The following is a 19,245-nucleotide window of genomic DNA, read 5'->3' on the forward strand; positions in this document are numbered from 1 at the left end:
TGGTTTAGTGGTGAGCGTCCCTCAAAGTGATACATGCACTGCAGCAGATTATGCGGGGTGAACTTTGTGTAGTACAAACACTTGGCTGTGAACTCATCCTACAGTGTGAATGTAGACAGGATGCACTAAAACTGAGAAGAAAAATCAATGAGCCAGCTAAGGTAATGGGGCCATGAGAAGCAGTATACAAGTCAGAGTAATCACAGTAAGCACTGCAGCATTCCTTTAAATGTAAAAGATTATATATCAGGTCCTTAAGTCTAAAACGTGTGTGTTTTGACAAATATTGAGTGCAGATTATTGGGTTCATTGTGTGTGCTTCTCACTTTGTGCCAATGGCCACTGTCTATTTCTGTGGTTCCAGTTATATGGGACTGTCTTTAGGAATGAGCCAGACTCTATTACACCCTGAGCCCTCCCTCAGAAGCTCTGCTAAAGTAACAGCTGATGTCACTCCTGCTTAAAGACACACGCACGCACGCACGCGTGCACACACACACACACACACACACACACACACACACACACACACACACACACACACACACACACACACACACACACACACACACACACACACACACACACACACACACACACACAAGGTCTCTTACACCTTCCTCTCCCCACGACATCAGCACTTGGCACAGGGGAGGCTCCAGAGCACGCTCACAACCCAAGACTTGAATCCCAGGTTGCAGCAGAGAGAGAGAGAGAGAGAGAGAGAGAGAGAGAGAGAGAGAGAGAGAGAGAGAGAGAGAGAGAGAGAGAGAGCGAGAGCGAGAGCGAGAGCGAGAGAGAGAGAGAGGAGAGAGAGAGAGAGAGAGAGAGAGAGAGAGAGAGAGAGAGAGAGAGAGGAGGTGAGGGCAGTTCAAAGACCCTCAGCACCCACATGTGCCTGGGTGGATCATGGAGCTGCACTGTCTTCCTACTGAGACCCCAACCACAGCCAGCTCCTGCTCCACGGACCCCTTGTACGACAACTGCCCACCTTTTGCCCAGCGAGGGAGCAAAAGGGCAAAGGCAATGGAGAGCAGGGTTGTGTGCCCGGCTGTAACCAGACTCTCAGGCCCCTGCTGCCCTCCACCTTGTCCGGCCCCAGCTGTGGCTGAGGGTCCCTCACTGCTCAATGGGGGAAGAGAGACTGGCACCTGGCCAGATCACAGCTACTGCAGCTGGAGAGGAGCTTTGGGAAGACAGGGCTGTGAAGCAGAGCGGGGTCCCATCATAAACAGAGCCAGAGAAGATCAGGGAGGACGCTGGGGAGTTGAGGACAGAGGTAATCAGAACCAGAGCCCAAATCCATCGCAGAGCGAGGAGCACCGGAGCGCTCTCTCTGTGTACGATAACCTCCCTGAAGCTGTCACCCCCGACGGCCTCCAAGACGTCTTTGAGATGGAAACAAGCTTCCAGGAGCAGATGTACCAGGCATGGCTCCCTGAGCACTTCCAGGGACTGATGGACAGCGAGGGAGTGAGTGAAGGCAAGAGCGCCTGGTCCTCCTGTGAGATCATCCTCGCTGACAATAACCAGGACCAGAACCCAGACGAAGACAAAAAGCATGATCGGGAGCCAGAGCTGGACTCTGGATTTCAGCGGGGGGACCCGATGCTGCAGCTCCAGATGTCCCCCCCTCAACAGCGTCTTACAGCAACTTCCCCTCAGCTACCCCAGTCTGAGAGCCAGGTTCTGTGGCCCTCAGCTGAAACCCAGCAGCCATCCTGGTCTCCCAGGGTGCCCCCCCCTGTACCCCTGGCAGACCCCTCTGCCAGCGCCCTCCGCAGCATCCTCACTGGTCTCCAACAGCAAATAGTCCGACAGAGGGAGGAGTACGAGGCACGAATACTCAGGTAACGTTCATTTATTTTTTCTTCTCCATTTCAAACCAAGCAAACATAATATGGATAAGTTACACCATGACAAAGACAAATGACATGTCCTGAATTTAATGTGCTTTTGGCTTTAGTATCACACTTTCAGTTCACTGACTTGAGATGTTCCCAGTTCTTGGTGTATTGCTGTGGAGGGTGACACAATGTTCCCAGGCCCATAAATCGTGTGTCCACTCAGCTGTGCTGCTCAGTTGACCTCCAGCAGTTCACCCTGTATCCTGTTTAGTTTGAAGCACACCAACAACTGTTTTTAGTTCACATGAACATTTCCCATCATTGAAAGTACTAAGATTATTACTAATTAAGTCCTTATAACTTCATTCTTTTATCCACTTTTGTGTTTTCAGTGTACTGTGGACATTTCTACATATCACACTTGGATGTGTCATATAATGTTGCACTGACCTAAGACAGTGAGGCCTCCTGTTGGTAAATAGCGGTTTGGTTTTACGTTTAAAAAAAGCACATCCTGTGTGGTTGACCTATAGAAACAGCTCATGGCATTGGAAAGAGAGCTAATTTAAGGGGCCATGCTGCTGACCTAGACACAACACATACCTCATTTATTACTGATATAGATAGAGCAAGTCTCAGTGTAAGGTCACTGGTACTGGTTGGCAAGGACAAGAGGAAAATGGCAATACTTATAGCTTAAAGTAAAACATATAAGCCACCTGTTCTAACAACCATTTAAGGCATCAAGAATCAGACCTATTAAAAAAAACTATCAACATACATGTTAGATTGACTCAAAAATACACTGCTGGCCATTGCTAGAAACCTAACATAGATCTCAGTCTTTCATTCACCCTAATGCAACCCTCTTCTTTGTGTATTTACCATCAGCTTAGAGCAGAGAAATGAAGAACTGCAGGTCGAGGTGGTTCGGTTGAAAACAAACCTCTCACAGCAGCGACACTGGTACCAGGCCGTCGAGGATAAGATCACTGAGTCTGAAAGGATCCGGGCCGCCGCAGAACAACGCAACACCACTCTGCAGAAGGAGATGGAGCAGTTCTTCGACACCTTCGGAGAGCTCAACAATGAGGCCAAGAAGACAGAGTATATCGTCAAAAGCTTTTGAAAAGAGAATATATGAATTGTATGGAATTAAATGAATTGTGTGTGGTGAAATTAACTGTATGTGAGAAAGACTGGTTAGTCTTTAAACTCTAGTAAGTATCATGTAAAGTAGTTTGTCACTATCAAAGCCAAATATTTCCATCTCTAATTGAGAATGGTTTAAGTGGTCTGCAGTTATTTCTTCATTGAGAATATACAAAACATCACTGAAAGAATAATCACTGATGTCCACTTTATTTGTTACGTAAGGGCAAAGATGTTGGCCGGGGGATTATATTGTGGTAATCAGACATCTCTGACAATGAAAGGAGAAATAAACAAAACAAAAATGTGAGCTGCACAGTGTATACAATGAAAATGTGTTTTCTTTTATAACATGGTGAAAGATGTTCTGATCACTGTAATGCTCAGTCCTTATCTGATAAGATTTGTGGGGGTAAATCAGCCGCTCCTCACGTCATTAAAGGTATGACTGAAAGAATAAGGTCATAGTTATTTTAAAAGGAAAATATACCGTACAATAATAAAGTTCTCTGCGACTCCATAGTGTCATAATTCTGCATGTCCATCACACTGTGCAATGAGTTCTGCAGAAAGCAGCTCCAGTCCATTTCCACCATCATCATCATCATCATCATCATCATCGAGTTTCCATTATGAATCCTTAAGTCCAGATTTTCATTCAGTCTCATTTTAAACTTCCACGTGTCTTTTTGTTGAGGGGTCAACTTCCTCCACAGACTTTTACCTTACAACCAGGCGCCTGCTGTTTTTAAAGGAGATAATGAAGGAGATAATTGCAGTACATTTATATAACACACGCAGTCGCTTACAAGGCAAAGAAAATACAACATCTGGATCAAACATTCAGAACATCGAGGTACTGGAAGTAAAATAAATGAACGGATTATTTCTTTATAACAAGAACTACGGTAACTTATTGGCATCTCTAATGCCTTCATGCAACTTAAACACCATTATTTGTGTTTTACTGCCTACAGGTGTTCTATAAGAAGTCTGATTCACGATGGGTTTTGGGACTGCTCCAGTACTGATGGAATGGTCTAGAAAAGGAGCAGCCGATGCGTTGATTTGTGAATGAAATGTTTCGACAAGAGGCTGATTTGACCCGGGGCCACGACGTGACTGTGTGCAACATTTGGCAAGAACACAACAATAAATACAACATGTATCTTTTTGCCTCTCCAACATTTACAAGATTATGATTTTGATATACACATTGTTAGTCGGTACCTTATGTCCAATGGAGGTGCAATATATAGTGCTAAAGATATGTTGAATTTGTAACAAATGAGCACACCTTATCTATAGGTAATGAAAGGGTTTACAGTCACTATGAGTGCCAGAGCGGGACATCATTTAAAAACAGAAAATAATATCAGGACATAAAAATGTAACACTGCAATCCCAGCTTTCCCTAGCTGTCAGGAGGAAGAGTTTAAAATCCACACCACTCAAGGCAATTACTTAAAAACAAAGTGTCCGCTGTGGAGAGGATCGATCCAACTCTGGATGAGTGTTTGATCCTCAGATGGACATTAAATGGTTGGTGCGATCGACTTATGGTGAGTTTTTGTTCATATAGGCTTATCATGCATGAGAGCAGCTGTGGTCTATGTTCAGTGCGTCTATGCTCTAATTTGATAACCTCTGGTCTCAATGTAATATTTGCTAAAAAAATAAAACTATTAAAATACAGGCATACAGAACAGACAACAATCTCCCACCTACTCCTGGGAACCCGAAAATCAATCTGGATGCATGTATACTTGACGAGAGGTAAACAATATCCACAAAGAAGACCAACCTTTGACCCAACAGATAGAATATAAAGCTCTCTATTCAGAACGAATAGACAGACTTTGACCTCCTGGCAGCAGTCCAAAACAAAGTTTGATATTGAAAAGAGCAACAACATCCACTAGGTGACACACACAGAAAGAAAATAGAAAAATAGACCTATTCTTCGAGGTTACGGAGGAGAAAAGAAAGAAGAGGGAGTAAAGAGAAGAAATGAAGGCGGTAGTTGATTGATATTTGGAAATTGTAAATGGGAGGACCGAGGCGATGTGTTCACTGACTCTCGTCCAGCGCTCCCGTCAGCGTGTCGATGCTGCTGCTGTCCGTGTCCGACGCCAGGGTGTGCTCCGTGGACATGGACGAGATGTCGTTGGCTGATGAAGACTGGGAGGCGGACCCTGACACCACATCTGAATCACACACACGATGGAGAGAACCAGAATATCGTTCAGGTCATTATACCAATAATATATAGAGTTAAAACAGTGCGTTTACTGCCATAAATAGTGGGTTGGACGTGACCACTAACATATTATTGCATCTAATGAATAAAGATGGAGCATGGGTGTACCTGAGCAGTCTTCTTTCATCAGTCCATTCTTGTTCCTCTCTTCCCAATCTATCACCTCTTCATAAATGAGTTCTGTGGAAACGCAGAAAAAGTTAGGTGTCACCAGTGTGTGCTCAGAATGCAGCCTTTCAGATGCATTAGAAATAGTGTATTATTGGCCAAATATGTGTTAATTAACTGAGGTGAATCCATCAGCTCGAAGAAATCTCATCAACTGCTGGTAATTGGTCTTGTTTTTAATTATTATTTGCACACACATGTTTTTTTAGGATGATTTGTCAGAGTCTTGTAACACAAACAAAGATGATTTTTTTTCATGTGTATAGAATATCTACGTATAAATAGGTAGATATGGAAGAAACATGATTCTTAATAGGGTTAAGAGTTTCCTGTATCTTTTGGAATCAGAACATGAATGAAGTTTGGCTGCACTGCAGACAGATGGCCCTAGAGGGCAGTGGCTCCCACCTTTCCATCGCTCGATGGAGTGCTCTCTCTCTTCCAGCTGCTTATCTGAAATCTGGGGAGGAGGCTGTGAAACAAAGAGAGAAACATTTATCAGCCAGCTCTCACACACACACACACACACACACACACACACACACACACACACACACACACACACACACACACACACACACACACACACACACACACACACACCACACCACACACACACACACACACACACACACACACACACACACACACACACACACACACACACACACACACACACACACACACACACACACACACACACACACACACACACACACACACACACCACACACACACACACACACACACACACACACACACACACACACACACACACACACACACACACACACACACACACACACACACACACACACACACACACACACACACACACACACACACACACACACACACACACACACACACACACACACACACACACACACACACACAGCTGAAGTGAACCGACACCAGCACAGTTTCCTCACCGCGTCGGCCTCTCCGGGGTCGTACCACACGTGGATGTAGGGGTGATTGAGGGCTTCTTCTACGGAGATGCGGCATTCAGGATCAACGACCAGCATTTTGGAAAGCAGGTCTCGTGCTTGACCTGCTGTTATGGCAACAGAGGAAGGGCAGTGTTACTATGGAAACAGGCCCATGACATGATTTCCTTTAACAGTCTTTATGATAACTGATTACTTCCCCTTGCAGAGTTGGGTAACATCTCCGGGAATGTCAAGATGTGTTCTTTGTTTGGCTGATCTTACTCTAAATGCCACAGAGTAGGGCAGAACAACTGTTGACCTGCATGGTCACTCTCTGAACTTGTTGTATAAGAGATCCCGTTTTTTACCTCTATGTCTGTAATTTAGTTAGAAACTGTCTGGTCACATCAATATATTGCAGGCAAATATCTTTGACTAAAAAGGTTAAAAAACCATGAAACTTGACAATTCTCTGAAACATCTATGCAGGGGAACGACAACTATATGCATTTAAAGTACAACAATTATTTTGGATAATTCTTACTCTTTATTTTATCATGTTCTGAGTCAGAGGGAAAGGCCCAGTCCGGGAAAAGCTCATCTAAGCTGACTCCAGGATACTGCGGCTTGTTCATCACATAGTTCCTCACGGTCTCCATCAGCCGGTTCATAAACTCCAGGCTGGGCGTGCCCAGAACCTCGATCACCTTATTCCACTGGTCGATGTCTGCACAGCACACTCGTTAGGGACAACTCAGCATCATTATGGGCTAGTACATGTGTCAGCAAATGAGAGGAACATTTGATAAGGCACAGAACCCAGAGATAAATACATGAAATGAAAGCACTTTGCATAATCTGAACACATTATACAGACAAGACAAATATGTGGAGCTGTGAGGCTGTACTGAGCCACAGTGCATATTTGAACAAGGTGCTAACATTAGCTTGCTAATATATTCAAAATGACAATGTGGAAAATAAAAACCTGAGAGTGCTACTACAGTTAGTACAACTATGCTGAAGGAAACATGAATGTATAAGCTAATAGCAATATATACGATTTATAAAAGAAAAACCTGGACCTGCTCGGCTGACTAACAATTGCAGTAAAAGCCATTATTTCCCCTGGTGAAAAGCAATCTATCCTCGGATCGCACTGCGTCCTTCATCTTTTCTCAGCTATTCAGGTGAGAATGGACAGCGGCGCTGAAACGAGCTGGTGAGGGAAGAGGTGCCAAACCCATTAGAAACAGAGAAACGGCCAATAAAAATGCAAATTATTTGAATTCCGCTATCAATTAAGGGGATTATAGCTTCCCGAAAAACAGCTCTACAGATGTATAATCTTTGAAGAGGGCAGGAAACACACAAAGCTCTGTTTGCTGGAAAACATGAGAAGTCCAATTTAACAGATTGTGTTTAGAGGGCGGAAATGCAAAATGTCTTGCCGCTCAAGTGTGCTGTTAGAAAAATAAGACAAGATGAGTGAAATACTTTGTGTTAAGAAAAGGTTTGATGGAGGGTGTTGATGGATGACAACAACGGAGAGGATAAGAGCAATGAAGGATACGATCTGTTCCCTGGAAGATGACGCTGCCCTTCACCATCTCTCCCATGATGCACCCCACTGACCAGATGTCCACTGGGAACAGAGAAACATAACAACACACATGCAGAACATAATTGTAACATTTATAGCATAATATCAAACACATAATATAGTATAATGCGTGTGAAATAAACAGTAGAACAACTCTTCAGATGTTGCCAGCTGAGCAACATGCTCCATGGTTTACATGTGAATGGCAAACAAATACATGCAGAACAGTAGCTGAGGTCTCATTGGTCCATCCTGTAGCCGAGCCATGGCCTGATGCTTTCATCATATTCATCTTAAGGCTGTCTCCTCTCTCTCTCTGGCCAGACGCAGCCTTCCAGGCTTTTCTCCTCTCCTCTGCTGCTCTGCTTATCAGTCTACACAGCTGTTGCTCTCTTCATCACTCCTCCTGTGTGTGCGCTCAGCAGAGTAGCATGCAAGTAGTTTCTTTTATCTGGGTTGGCTGTTAGCTAAAGCGTGCACGCGTGGAAAATAACCATTAACTTCTCTCTTCCCTCTATTTTCACTTTTACTGAAGCTGAACGGTCTGTGTGCTCCTTAAACGTCTCCAGATCATACAAACCACTCCAGGTCAAATCCTCAAACACAATGCGTACATGTCTTACACTGTTCATTGTGTTTAACAGGGTAGGTACACTTTAGACTAGGAACAACTGTTTTTCTGTTAGGCCAGTCCAACTAAAGCTACAAAAAAGCATTTTGACCACTTCCTGGTTCAAATCCTAGCATTAGATCATTGTTATTGCATCACCTTGTAGTTAAGCTAGTTAAACAATACTTTCATCTCAACCCTGTTTGTTGACAAATTATTATTTATAAAAATGTGTTAATTTGTTTAAAAAGAAAAATTCGATATAAAAGTGTGATGCCTTTAGAGGTCAGAGCCTCTGAAAATGTGCAAAATCTGGTAGCTTAAGCCAATTATGATATATTAAGGGTTAATTTGATATCGACCCAAAAAGCAACAACAAAAAGAAATCCTTTCTACGAGTGTTCAGGCCCCCTGTGGTGCTTTGACCTCTAATAACCAGCTGTAGCCGACTGATAGTGGATCAAAGTCTTTTCACTGTGCACTTTTTATTCTGAACTGCCAGCATCTTCTGTTCAGCTGTGATGTTCTTTCTATTTAATGCTTGTTGTGCCAGTTGTTAACAATCAGGTCTGTTGGACAAACGGTGCAATGTAAATAAACCTCTGCATTATCTTCTGTGATATTAAACCACTCTATATGTAATGTTAGAATGATCAACCAATAATGATGGCTCTTTGTAGTCAGAGCTTTCAGCGTCACCTTGAAATCAGGACCACTGACTCAGTGGTTATTTTCAAAAAAGCACTCAAAAACATCTGTTTGTCAAGGCCTTCAGCCTCAGTTAACTCTCTAAATGTTTGCGCTCAGCCTTTCTTTATTTTCTTTATTTATCTTCTTATTTTCTCGTCCCTGTTGAAATTTAATTTAATTTAATTTAATTGTTTATTTGGCAGGGACAATGCACAGTAATGAACACTTAAAACATTCAAATGTGTCAAGCGTAACAGTGCCAGATTTAGCTTTGAGCTCATTTGTGTGACTGTCTTTCCCTTTCGTCGTCCCCGTACGGCCCTTTTCTTATTGTAAATTGTCCTTGGGTTTCATGAAAGGTTAATACAAGTTATTATTATTAACATTTATAAAACTCTTTGAGGTATTTAAAAAAAAAAAATCAAGAGTTCCTGGGAAGGTTCACATTGGGTCTAAAGCAGGGGTTCCCAACCCCCGGTCCGCGGACCGGTACCGGGCCGCGGAGGTGTTACTGCCGGGCCGCGAAATAGCTGTGAGTTGATCGTAATATTTGAAGAATTATAAAAATATAAAAATATTTTATCATAATATTTTTTTCAAAAAGTGTTTAATTTTCGCACCTATGCCACCAGTCATATTATTTCATCCAGTAGCTAGTTAATCTTTCACCAGAAAACCGTTGAAAATGGCTTTTATGATGTTCCGAGGGATTCGGCGGCTCAGCCTAAGGTCTCAGCCTCTTGTGCGCACGAGCATGTTACCGGTGCGCCAAGTAGGAAGAGGAGCGCACAGGAGACAACCGTTTGATTGCAGACTGTTATGTTTATGTGGGGAAATGGTGGTGCATACATTATTTGAGATATATTTCAAACTCGGACTTCATTTTAAGGACATGTCGGCCAGGGGTGTAGAGCTATTTGTTTAAGCACCGGATTGGCAAAACAGGAGAGTAAACCAGTCTGCCTTGATCTATGAATTAATGTCCGGGACTCTCGCGGTATCTGCTGCCCGCAGCTGTTTTATAGAAGGAAAACCTCCTTCACTTCATGAAATGGCTGCAGCATCAGGAGGCAGCGGGATGTACTCGGTAAAGAGCTGTGCCTTTTTACGCACCGCCTTCACTGTGTTTAACTTCTCCTTTTATTAGTTTTATGAAGGAGATGTCCAGTCAGTCACCAAGGCGCATGATGTGTGTGTGTATGTGCTCTGCTCAGCTCAGCTCGGTGTGTTTGTGTCTGTCCGACACCGGCATATATGCGGCTGTTCCCAAAATAAATTAGTTTAATCTTAATCTCGATGTAGTGCTAAATGCTGTCGGGAGTGCACCGGAACGAACGACACTATCATAATATCTTCTGAAAACAAATGCCAGTGTCACACACACACACACACACACACACACACACACACACACACACACACACACACACACACACACACACACACACACACACACACACACACACACACACACACACACACACACACACACACACACACACACACACACACACACACACCACACACACACACACACACACACACACACACACACACACACACACACACACACACACACACACACACACACGACCGGACATCTCCTTCATAATGCGTCTTCTCCTCGTTTTCCCAGCATTCACTGGATTATCCGTAAATCATACAAACAAAACCAAAACGTTGATTTATCTGTTTTCCCTGAATAACGTCGGTTTTTTGGTTTTCCGAAAAACCAAAAAACAACACCGGTTCTTTTTTAAACTTTGTTAATATGTTTTGGATGCATATTGTTCTAGTATTTGTTCAGGCTGTTACATACAATTAGCCTCTGTTGCTACCTGCTGGTGGTGAGTAAATATTAAAATCAGTTAAAATTGACAACCGGTCCGCGATTTTTTTTTAATGTATCTACCGGTCCTTGGCACAAAAAAGGTTGGGAACCCCTGGTCTAAAGCATTGTAATGGGACGGATAATGTTGTCTGAGGATTGGTTTAGAAATATCATATATTTACTTCCTTTTTAAATAAGGGCTCTGTGATGTCCTTACCATTCTCCTTATACTTCATGCCCAGAATGACCTCGGGGGCGCGGTAGTATCTGGTCACCACGTAGGGCGTCATCATGAAGTTAGTGCAGGCCGTCCGAGCCAGGCCGAAGTCCAGTATCTTTAAAGTGCAGTCCGACTTCACCACAATGTTACTGGGCTTCAGGTCCTGAGGGGAGAGAACATCTTTAAAGCCTTTGAGATATTTTTCATACTGTTGGTATCTGTAAAAAGATTAGTCTGGGTGCCAGTTTTTTTTGAGAAACTATTTGCATGTAAACATCAGAATCAAAGACGCGATCCTTTGCTCGTAAACACTCTTAAACAAGCTGATTTTCTTTCAAATTTAAAAATGTCACTTGCCGATAAATCTTTAAGACTATATACTTAATTTAAATGGTTAATTGATAGAATGATTAACACCAGCAGATAATCTGACGTTCATTGGTTTTACAGATGGTGGAATATGTACTATTAAAAGTAATGTTTCTGTACATTTGTAATAATACAAATTCAATAATAAGTTGAAACGCAGCTTTGTCTCCTTCATGTCTCAACCGGTCATATTTATTATTAAGCTTAACCAAACGCACTTGACGTTAAGCCGCCAACACTGGAAATAACATTCCACAAGTAGTATAACAGCCTACTAATAATATGAGTGTAATCTTTGTCTGTAACTGTGTAGAGGTAAGTGGTTTAAACAGAATGAACAGACTGACAAATCTGTGCAGCATTTAAAATGGATGACTTCAAAGTTGTCTGATCAACATTTAGCCCACAGCACAATCCCTCTGGTGCTGGTACCCTGTGGATGATGCCGGCAGAGTGGAGGTGTCTGATGCCACACAGTATCTGGTAGAGCAGGTAGGACATCCTCTCATGGTCCAGGTCCATGTGGATCACCTGGCAGAGGCTGGCATCCATCAACTCCATCACCAGATACCTAAGAGCCCGGGAAGGAATGAAAAAGTGAAGTAGGGATACAAAACGGCCGAATGGTAGACAAGGGAAACAAATGACAAGAGACTATATGAGGGAAAATAAAAAAAGAGGCAGTAAAGAATAATTCATAAAGAAACAGACACATTGAAGGAACTAAAGCAAAGAGACCAACGCTCTAGTAGAGGTCCACTGGTATCGAGGGATGCTAGTTAAATGCTAGCCTTTGCTTAAATCTATGAATCCTATAGAAAGATTGGTGCAGACAAAAACATCATAGGGCAACTCACAGGTCCTGGAACTCCTCCAGGGACTTCTGAGGCGTGAACACATTGATCAGACGGATGATCTGCAAGCAGAGGGACAGACCATTACTCCTCTCTGTTTCTCTCCTCCACTGCGGGGAGCTAGCCAACTGAGAGCCGAGCGCTCTAGTGGGTTTGTCTGGATTTTCCTCTCTACTTCTTAAGTTTGTACATTATTTCTCAGTACAAAGGACAATTCAAGTCTTTATCCTGCCAGTCATATTCAAGGACAACTGTAAATCACGTCAGCTGAATAAAGTTATCAGGAAAATAATTCCTAATTCAGAAGAGTTTTTTTACACAATACATGAACAGATGTGAGGATGTAAGCTACATTATAATTTGACTGTCAGCTGTTTTTATCTGCCCTGAACAGCTCATTAAATAAAAAACACCATATCATACCAGACATAAAGAACATACTCAATGGGGAAGTAAAAAGAACTGACGTTAAAAGATGATCTTCAAGTCTGTATTATAACAATTCTCCGGTGCTCATATGAACATCATGTAAACTTTGCAATATGTTTTTGCACAGAGCGAGGACTGCAGGTTAGACTGGACACACATTAGGGAAGGATCTCTTATGGCTAGAATCAACAGCATGTTTGATCAGATCAAGCTGTTTTAATGTACATTTGAACACATTAATATGCTATTAATATGGACTATAAAAATACAAAGAAGTACAATAAATCTAAGTCTTACATTTTTGTGATTGACACATTTGAGCAGCACCAGCTCCCTGTAGGCCCGCTTGGCATGGGTCTGGTTCTGGAAAGGCCGGCAGAGCTTCTTCACTGCCACCGGAATACCCAGGTCTGTGTCTAGAGCCGAGCTGGTCACACATTGTGTAGAGAACAGACAGAGGAAAGGTTAGCAGGGAACAAAATGAATGCCTCCTGCAAAGCAAAGCTGTTTTTTGACTTATTTTTAACAGGAGAAGAATACTAGCTACCTGTTCCTTGTCATTTATGTTTCAAACAAGGTAAAAGAGGGACAATAATTGTTTTTCTCTGTGCACATTAAACACCAAAAAAGGCCTACGCAAAGTAACAAAGGCAGTTTATCAAATCCCCAGGGACTACGGGCTGTGATGTTTATTAGAACCACAATATCAAAACTGTAACCTTGCAAGTGTCCAAAATGAAAACGGGCATCCACAATGTGCTCAAGCCTACAATAGGATGTATGTGTTTCTTAACAATACAAAACCCTCTGTTTTTAGTGGTACCAGAGGACAGGTCAGTGGGCTGCCAAAGTTATTAGTATTATTTCTGTAATAGACAGACTATTATGGAAATGTGTTAGCTTTCTTGGTACCTTGTCATAAACCAACAATTAAGACCTGACTGTGGTTCAAATCCAGAGTTCAAAGATTCACCAATTACTAGGAAATATATTTTTTAAATTAAACAACATCTTCATTTCCACTGTGACAATAACCAGTTGTCATAAGTCGACCAGTCCTTTAACCCACAGAAGCTGATTTTATATTCTAATGGTCGTCCATATTAATGATACCAAAATCTGTTTGTCTGAATTTTGGAAAAAGTAGAAATGATGCACAAGACATCCGAAATATTTCCATTTAAGTACATTATGCAGCCAAAAACATAAATTATTACCGAAATATTTTTGCTCAGTAACACAACACTGAGGGCTGGTTGCACCACCACTAAGATGCTAATAAAAGGTCAGCCTCTCACCATACGATGCCCTGGGCCCCGGAGCCGATGGCGCGGAGCTGCTCGTAGCGCTTGAGCACAGTGAAGGTGGAGTCCCCCACCTGGACGCTGTAGAATTGACCGTCCGCCTCACTCATCCTGCCGAACAGTCAGGACCACCAGCACTGTCTGCGGGGGGGCCATCAAAACACATAGAGGGGAAACATCAGATTAACAGCCACACAGAAGGAGTGACTTTAAGCTAACACAAAGTCATTTGTATCTAAATAATTGCGCAGAATACGTTTTAGCACAATTCTGAGTGTGGAGAGGTAATTATACATATACAATGATCTGGAAACCCTGAACCACTCAAATGATGCACAGAGGACGGCAGGGCCTAATATGGTCCCATCTGTCAGAACCTGGCATCACTTCCTCCATTTTCAGCCCAGTCCTAAAGCCAAGCAATCTATCCGCCCTCAGTTTGCTCATCTGACAACGGTAACAGAGGATTGGAGCTGAAGCCGAGGCTGGGAATGTTTTGGTGTGTGTCGTTGAGAACAGAGGCAGCTGACAGCTTGGTGTACCCGAGGCTCTCGCTGCCATGTCTAAACTCATGCTGACACACTCAGTAAACACAACACACACACTGATTCAAGCAGCATTAGGTTCAGGCATGTTTATTGTTCTTCGATATGCATTCAGCGTCACAAGTGTTTGTACAGTCTGATGGGCACATGCTAACGTGTGTTTATAAAAAAAGAATATCAACGTTAACATTGATTCCTTAAGGCAGGAAGTGGAGGAGTATTATTCTTGGCCATGGTTTGTGTGAGTGTGTGCGTTTGTGTGGGCGCGGGCACATAAATTGTGTAGCTATGCAACAGCAAGCAGTCACGGCTGTGTGCTATTCCCTCAGGAAACAGCCACAGGTTCACGGAGAGTGATATTTTAGCCTTGCCTGTTTGACAGGCAGCGACGAAAAAAACACTCTCTGGTTTATATGTTCAGAGACAAAGTGCTCAAAAGAAAGAAGCAGCAGGGGTGAGGTTATGATCGAGAGGACCTAAAAAGAGATCAAGCTGCATGAATTGTAAAGATACTCAGTCTCAGGTGTGACAGCATCATAAAGAACTGCAGTGAGTACAGCAGGTATACACCAACAAGTGATGTGAGGGAGCATCATGGGTACATTTCAAGGTTTTCTTTGTCATAATTGTATGAAGGAATTACATTTTCAAACACATAACAGCGAATTAACATTATTATCATTGGTATTATTAAGGGTGGCTGTTTCATTTCATTTCAAACCTTTATTTATCCAGGTGTATCCCATTGAGATCATTGATCTCTTTTTCAAGGGAGACCTGCTCAAGTAGGTTCCACATGAAACATAAAAACATAAACAATGTAATGACTGGTGAATAAATAATCATAAAAGTATTACATGTTTTACTTTAACTCTTTTATTCTGATTTTAATATTTTATGAAGCAAATAATCATACTAATTGTTTCCCTGGCTCATACACTTTTTCCATAAATGGATACGTTTAGGACATTTATTTTATACAGCTCCAGGATTTAAGAGTTTTTTGAAAAAAATCATATTTATTGTGTACATTATTGTCATTCCACTGTGTTGTATATATAAATGAATGCAATTTAGATAGGAAGAAAACAATGTTAAACATACTTTGTTTCGTTGGGGTATTTCCCACCGTGTTTATGACTTCATTTGTTTGTGCCATATAATCCCACGGAGTGTCTGGTTGTCATCTTGAGTTTTTGGTTTATTTCTTATGTTCGTTTGTTCTGAATGGTTTGTTTCGGTTCCAAGCCCAGGATTTTAAATCCCTCATGAACACGCCATTGTGTCTTTTGTCTATGTTGCTTCAGAAATAAACCAACACCGAAAAAAAATATGGCTTCAGATCAGATATAGTGTTGGTTTTGCAACCACACCATTACTCAGATGAAAAATGCATCCTTCTCATCTCTATCTTCTTTCTTCCTCTGCCTCCCCGGCGTTTTCTCCTCCTTCTGACATGTACGACCAGCTGGCTCTCACTACACCTAAGGGGAGTGCTGCAAATCTCTTTCATTTCGTGTTTCTCTCAATCTTTCCGGTTCCTTGTTGTTATTTTATGCTTCTGAGATTCCCTCACTTCTGTACTCCTTCTTCCATCCTCCCTCTGGCCTCAATTAAAGATAGTGGGGTACTGACAGATACGTATAATATATTTTTGATGAACATTTCATTTAATAGCTGAGCTTTTTGGGGCAGTAGACAACATGCCAAGGCTCTGGCTGTGCTAAATTATAATATAATGCAAGTTTTCCTTGACACCGATTCTCCACAGCACTTGAACACCTTGTGCATTAAATATCCTGCGAAGCCTTTCCCTTCAGCTTGGACGATGCCATGGTTAAAAGTGGCATTCTGATATTTTTCTTCAGTATCTTTCTGCCTAATGTTTGGAGCACTGATTCCACACATCAAGCTACAGAACACTATAAAGGGGGCATTCATCATAACCAAAAGCCATTTTAGCTGCACCAGCCACAGTGTACAATCCTTCACTTACCGCCGAGCACGGCACGACTAGGCTAAATGTAGAGTTGACTCAGCATAGATATATAGACACTGACAGGGGACAACTGAAGTGAGGTGAACATTGCATGTAAGCTTATGCAGCCAGACAGACAGCAGATGAAACCTGTTATAGCTCTGGCCAGCAGCCATTGAGGAATTTTTTCAAATTCAAAAGGGGAGTGAGTTATTGGAGATGAAAGGGAAATCAAGGCCTTTGCAGGTAGATTAATAAGAGATAAAGACAGAAAGAATAAACAAGCCAAATTATTATATCGATGACATATTTAGCAGAGATGTGATCATTGCAGTACAATCACTAGAGAAATACATTAATGAAAAAACGTATAATTAAAAATGTAATCTTTCTCCATGCTGGGGTCCCTAAACAGTCTCGAACATTCAGACATTGGATACACCTGGAAGGCTGAATGAAGCTCATGTGTCATTTATTGTATCAAATTGTCCTTTGTGACCTTTACAATAATCAGTCTTATGACACTTAATGACAAACAAGAGACAGGGTGGATTCAGAGGATGTACATGTATGGCTTTCTTAGGTATATAGACAATATTGTTTTTACTGATGAGAAGTGTTCGCCATCCAATTGCCAGACAATGCCATCCTTGCAGATATCTCCAATTCTCAAGGTTTTCTTTTATGATTTAGAATGATATGAATGTGAAGATGGCAGGCAAGCATACATTTCTCTTTTCTTTGATCCTTCAAATGTATAGTTATACTTTTGAAAGAACATCCATAACATTCATCTGTTTTCAACTTATATATATCAATATTCCAATTACTTGTATATAGACTATTTTGCACTATTTCTACTATATTCTATTTTATTTGATTTACTTGCACTATTTTATCTGTTTTATTGTGTTGCACTGTTGGAGGAGCCTGTGACCTAAGATTGTCATTGTCATAACTACACTGTAGCTATGCACACATGACAATAAAAGCCTTGAATCTTGAATAAGGCATGATTCTTTTTCCTATTTGGATGTTTCTCTTATGAAGGAGTTGATAAGAGAAGTGACCTTCACCATCCTCAGCCCAGCTCACCATGACTACTGTCCAGCTCAGTCCAGTAAGCCTTGGGGTGTGATGTAGCCTTGGCGCTCAGTTGGGAGCTGGATGGGAGTCAGTGAGCTGGCTATGATTTTAGATTAGCATGGCCTGAAGACTCAGCATCTCATCCTCATGTGGCAGGGTTACAAAACATACAGGGGCGGGTACATCTACAGCCATGCTGCTGCTGCACAAGAGAGGTCTGCTGAGTGCAAGACCAGTCTCTCAAAGAAGATGCTAAATATGAAGGGATGGGAAATGTATGTCAGTATCACATGTGTTGCTGTCAAATCAATCTTGTAATCCTTTCATGTGTACTGTACTCTGTGTATGATCCCCCCTTCGGCCCAAAATGTGCTTTGACATGCTTCAGATTTTTGACACATTATTTGTGTGCCTGATTTGTTGACAGGTTGAAACTTGCCTATGACATACAATGCAAAATTAGAAATATGGCTCATGCCTAAGACAATAACTCACCTATTTTCATGGCAACTATGGTATTGGTCACATAACCTGTGCATACTTGGCCTACAGAAATGTCATTCATTTGAATTAATGTAGTTAAATCACCGCAGGTCTATTGGTAAGCTATGTATACTGCCAACCTTGTGTTATTACAGTATAACCCAGGTTTAAAACTGAGAATTTCAAAAATATCCACACGCAGCACGCCTACTCTAAAATACACACCGACACACACACAAAGGTATGAAGTCACCGTGTATGACACACCGCAGCACAGCTGGCACTCTGTGGTTTCACACAGCCAGGAATGATCGGTTCACACAACCCTATTCAAACCAGCATAAACACCGGTTAAAATCACGGTGCCTTTGGTCGGTTACAAAGTTACCGAGGCCTACACTCCCCGGGTTTTCACTTCTCTCGGAGGCAATGCGGTAGTCGGGCCGGGCTGGACCAAGAGATCTGACGGACCAGAGGACAGCGGAGGAGGCGGCGGCAGACCTACCTTCTCCCTTCGCCGCTCCCAGGGCACTCCCATGCATCGAAAACACAGACAAAACCCTCTCTCCGTCCTTCAGACACAACCTAGACCCGGAAAAGTTTAGGAAAAGGGACTGTCACGACAGATAGAGCCTCCCCCGGTTCCCAGCTAACTCCAGCGGCAGCAGCACGGAGGGACGGTGCGGAGGAAGGCGACGCCACAACAAGCACCGAGCGAGCATGCGGGTGACGTCATCGCGCATTTATTTACGTGGGTGCAAACTTTTTTTTTTCTCCTCGAAAACTTTGTGGAAAAAAACTTTTTGGACCGGATGTTATCGATAAAATGTCGTCATTATCGGTGGTGTAACAAGTAATCAGATCATGTTCATGAGTTAGGTTAA

The 19,245-nt window shown here is 42.3% G+C and overlaps 2 protein-coding genes across 2 annotated transcripts; one reads left to right on the forward strand and one right to left on the reverse strand.

The window, feature by feature from the left end:
* Positions 1 to 909: 909 nt before the first annotated feature.
* On the forward strand, positions 910 to 4,690 carry LOC117475750 (rho GTPase-activating protein 24-like). Its single transcript, XM_034122091.1, has 2 exons — positions 910 to 1,850; positions 2,739 to 4,690. The coding sequence occupies exons 1-2, from the start codon at positions 910 to 912 to the stop codon at positions 2,974 to 2,976; spliced, it is 1,179 nt and encodes a 392-aa protein (XP_033977982.1). The 3' UTR covers positions 2,977 to 4,690.
* mapk9 (mitogen-activated protein kinase 9) lies at positions 3,193 to 19,054 on the reverse strand. The gene is made up of 12 exons (XM_034122090.1): positions 18,867 to 19,054; positions 14,264 to 14,410; positions 13,263 to 13,392; positions 12,540 to 12,598; positions 12,115 to 12,253; positions 11,311 to 11,476; positions 7,933 to 8,004; positions 6,904 to 7,086; positions 6,360 to 6,484; positions 5,836 to 5,899; positions 5,368 to 5,439; positions 3,193 to 5,206 (listed from the first exon to the last, which is right to left on the reverse strand). The coding sequence occupies exons 2-12, from the start codon at positions 14,377 to 14,379 to the stop codon at positions 5,070 to 5,072; spliced, it is 1,263 nt and encodes a 420-aa protein (XP_033977981.1). The 5' UTR covers positions 14,380 to 14,410; positions 18,867 to 19,054; the 3' UTR covers positions 3,193 to 5,069.
* Positions 19,055 to 19,245: the final 191 nt, after the last annotated feature.

This window comes from Trematomus bernacchii, unplaced genomic scaffold, assembly GCF_902827165.1.
Source record: "Trematomus bernacchii unplaced genomic scaffold, fTreBer1.1, whole genome shotgun sequence".
In the NCBI taxonomy this organism is placed as follows: Eukaryota; Metazoa; Chordata; class Actinopteri; order Perciformes; family Nototheniidae; genus Trematomus; species Trematomus bernacchii.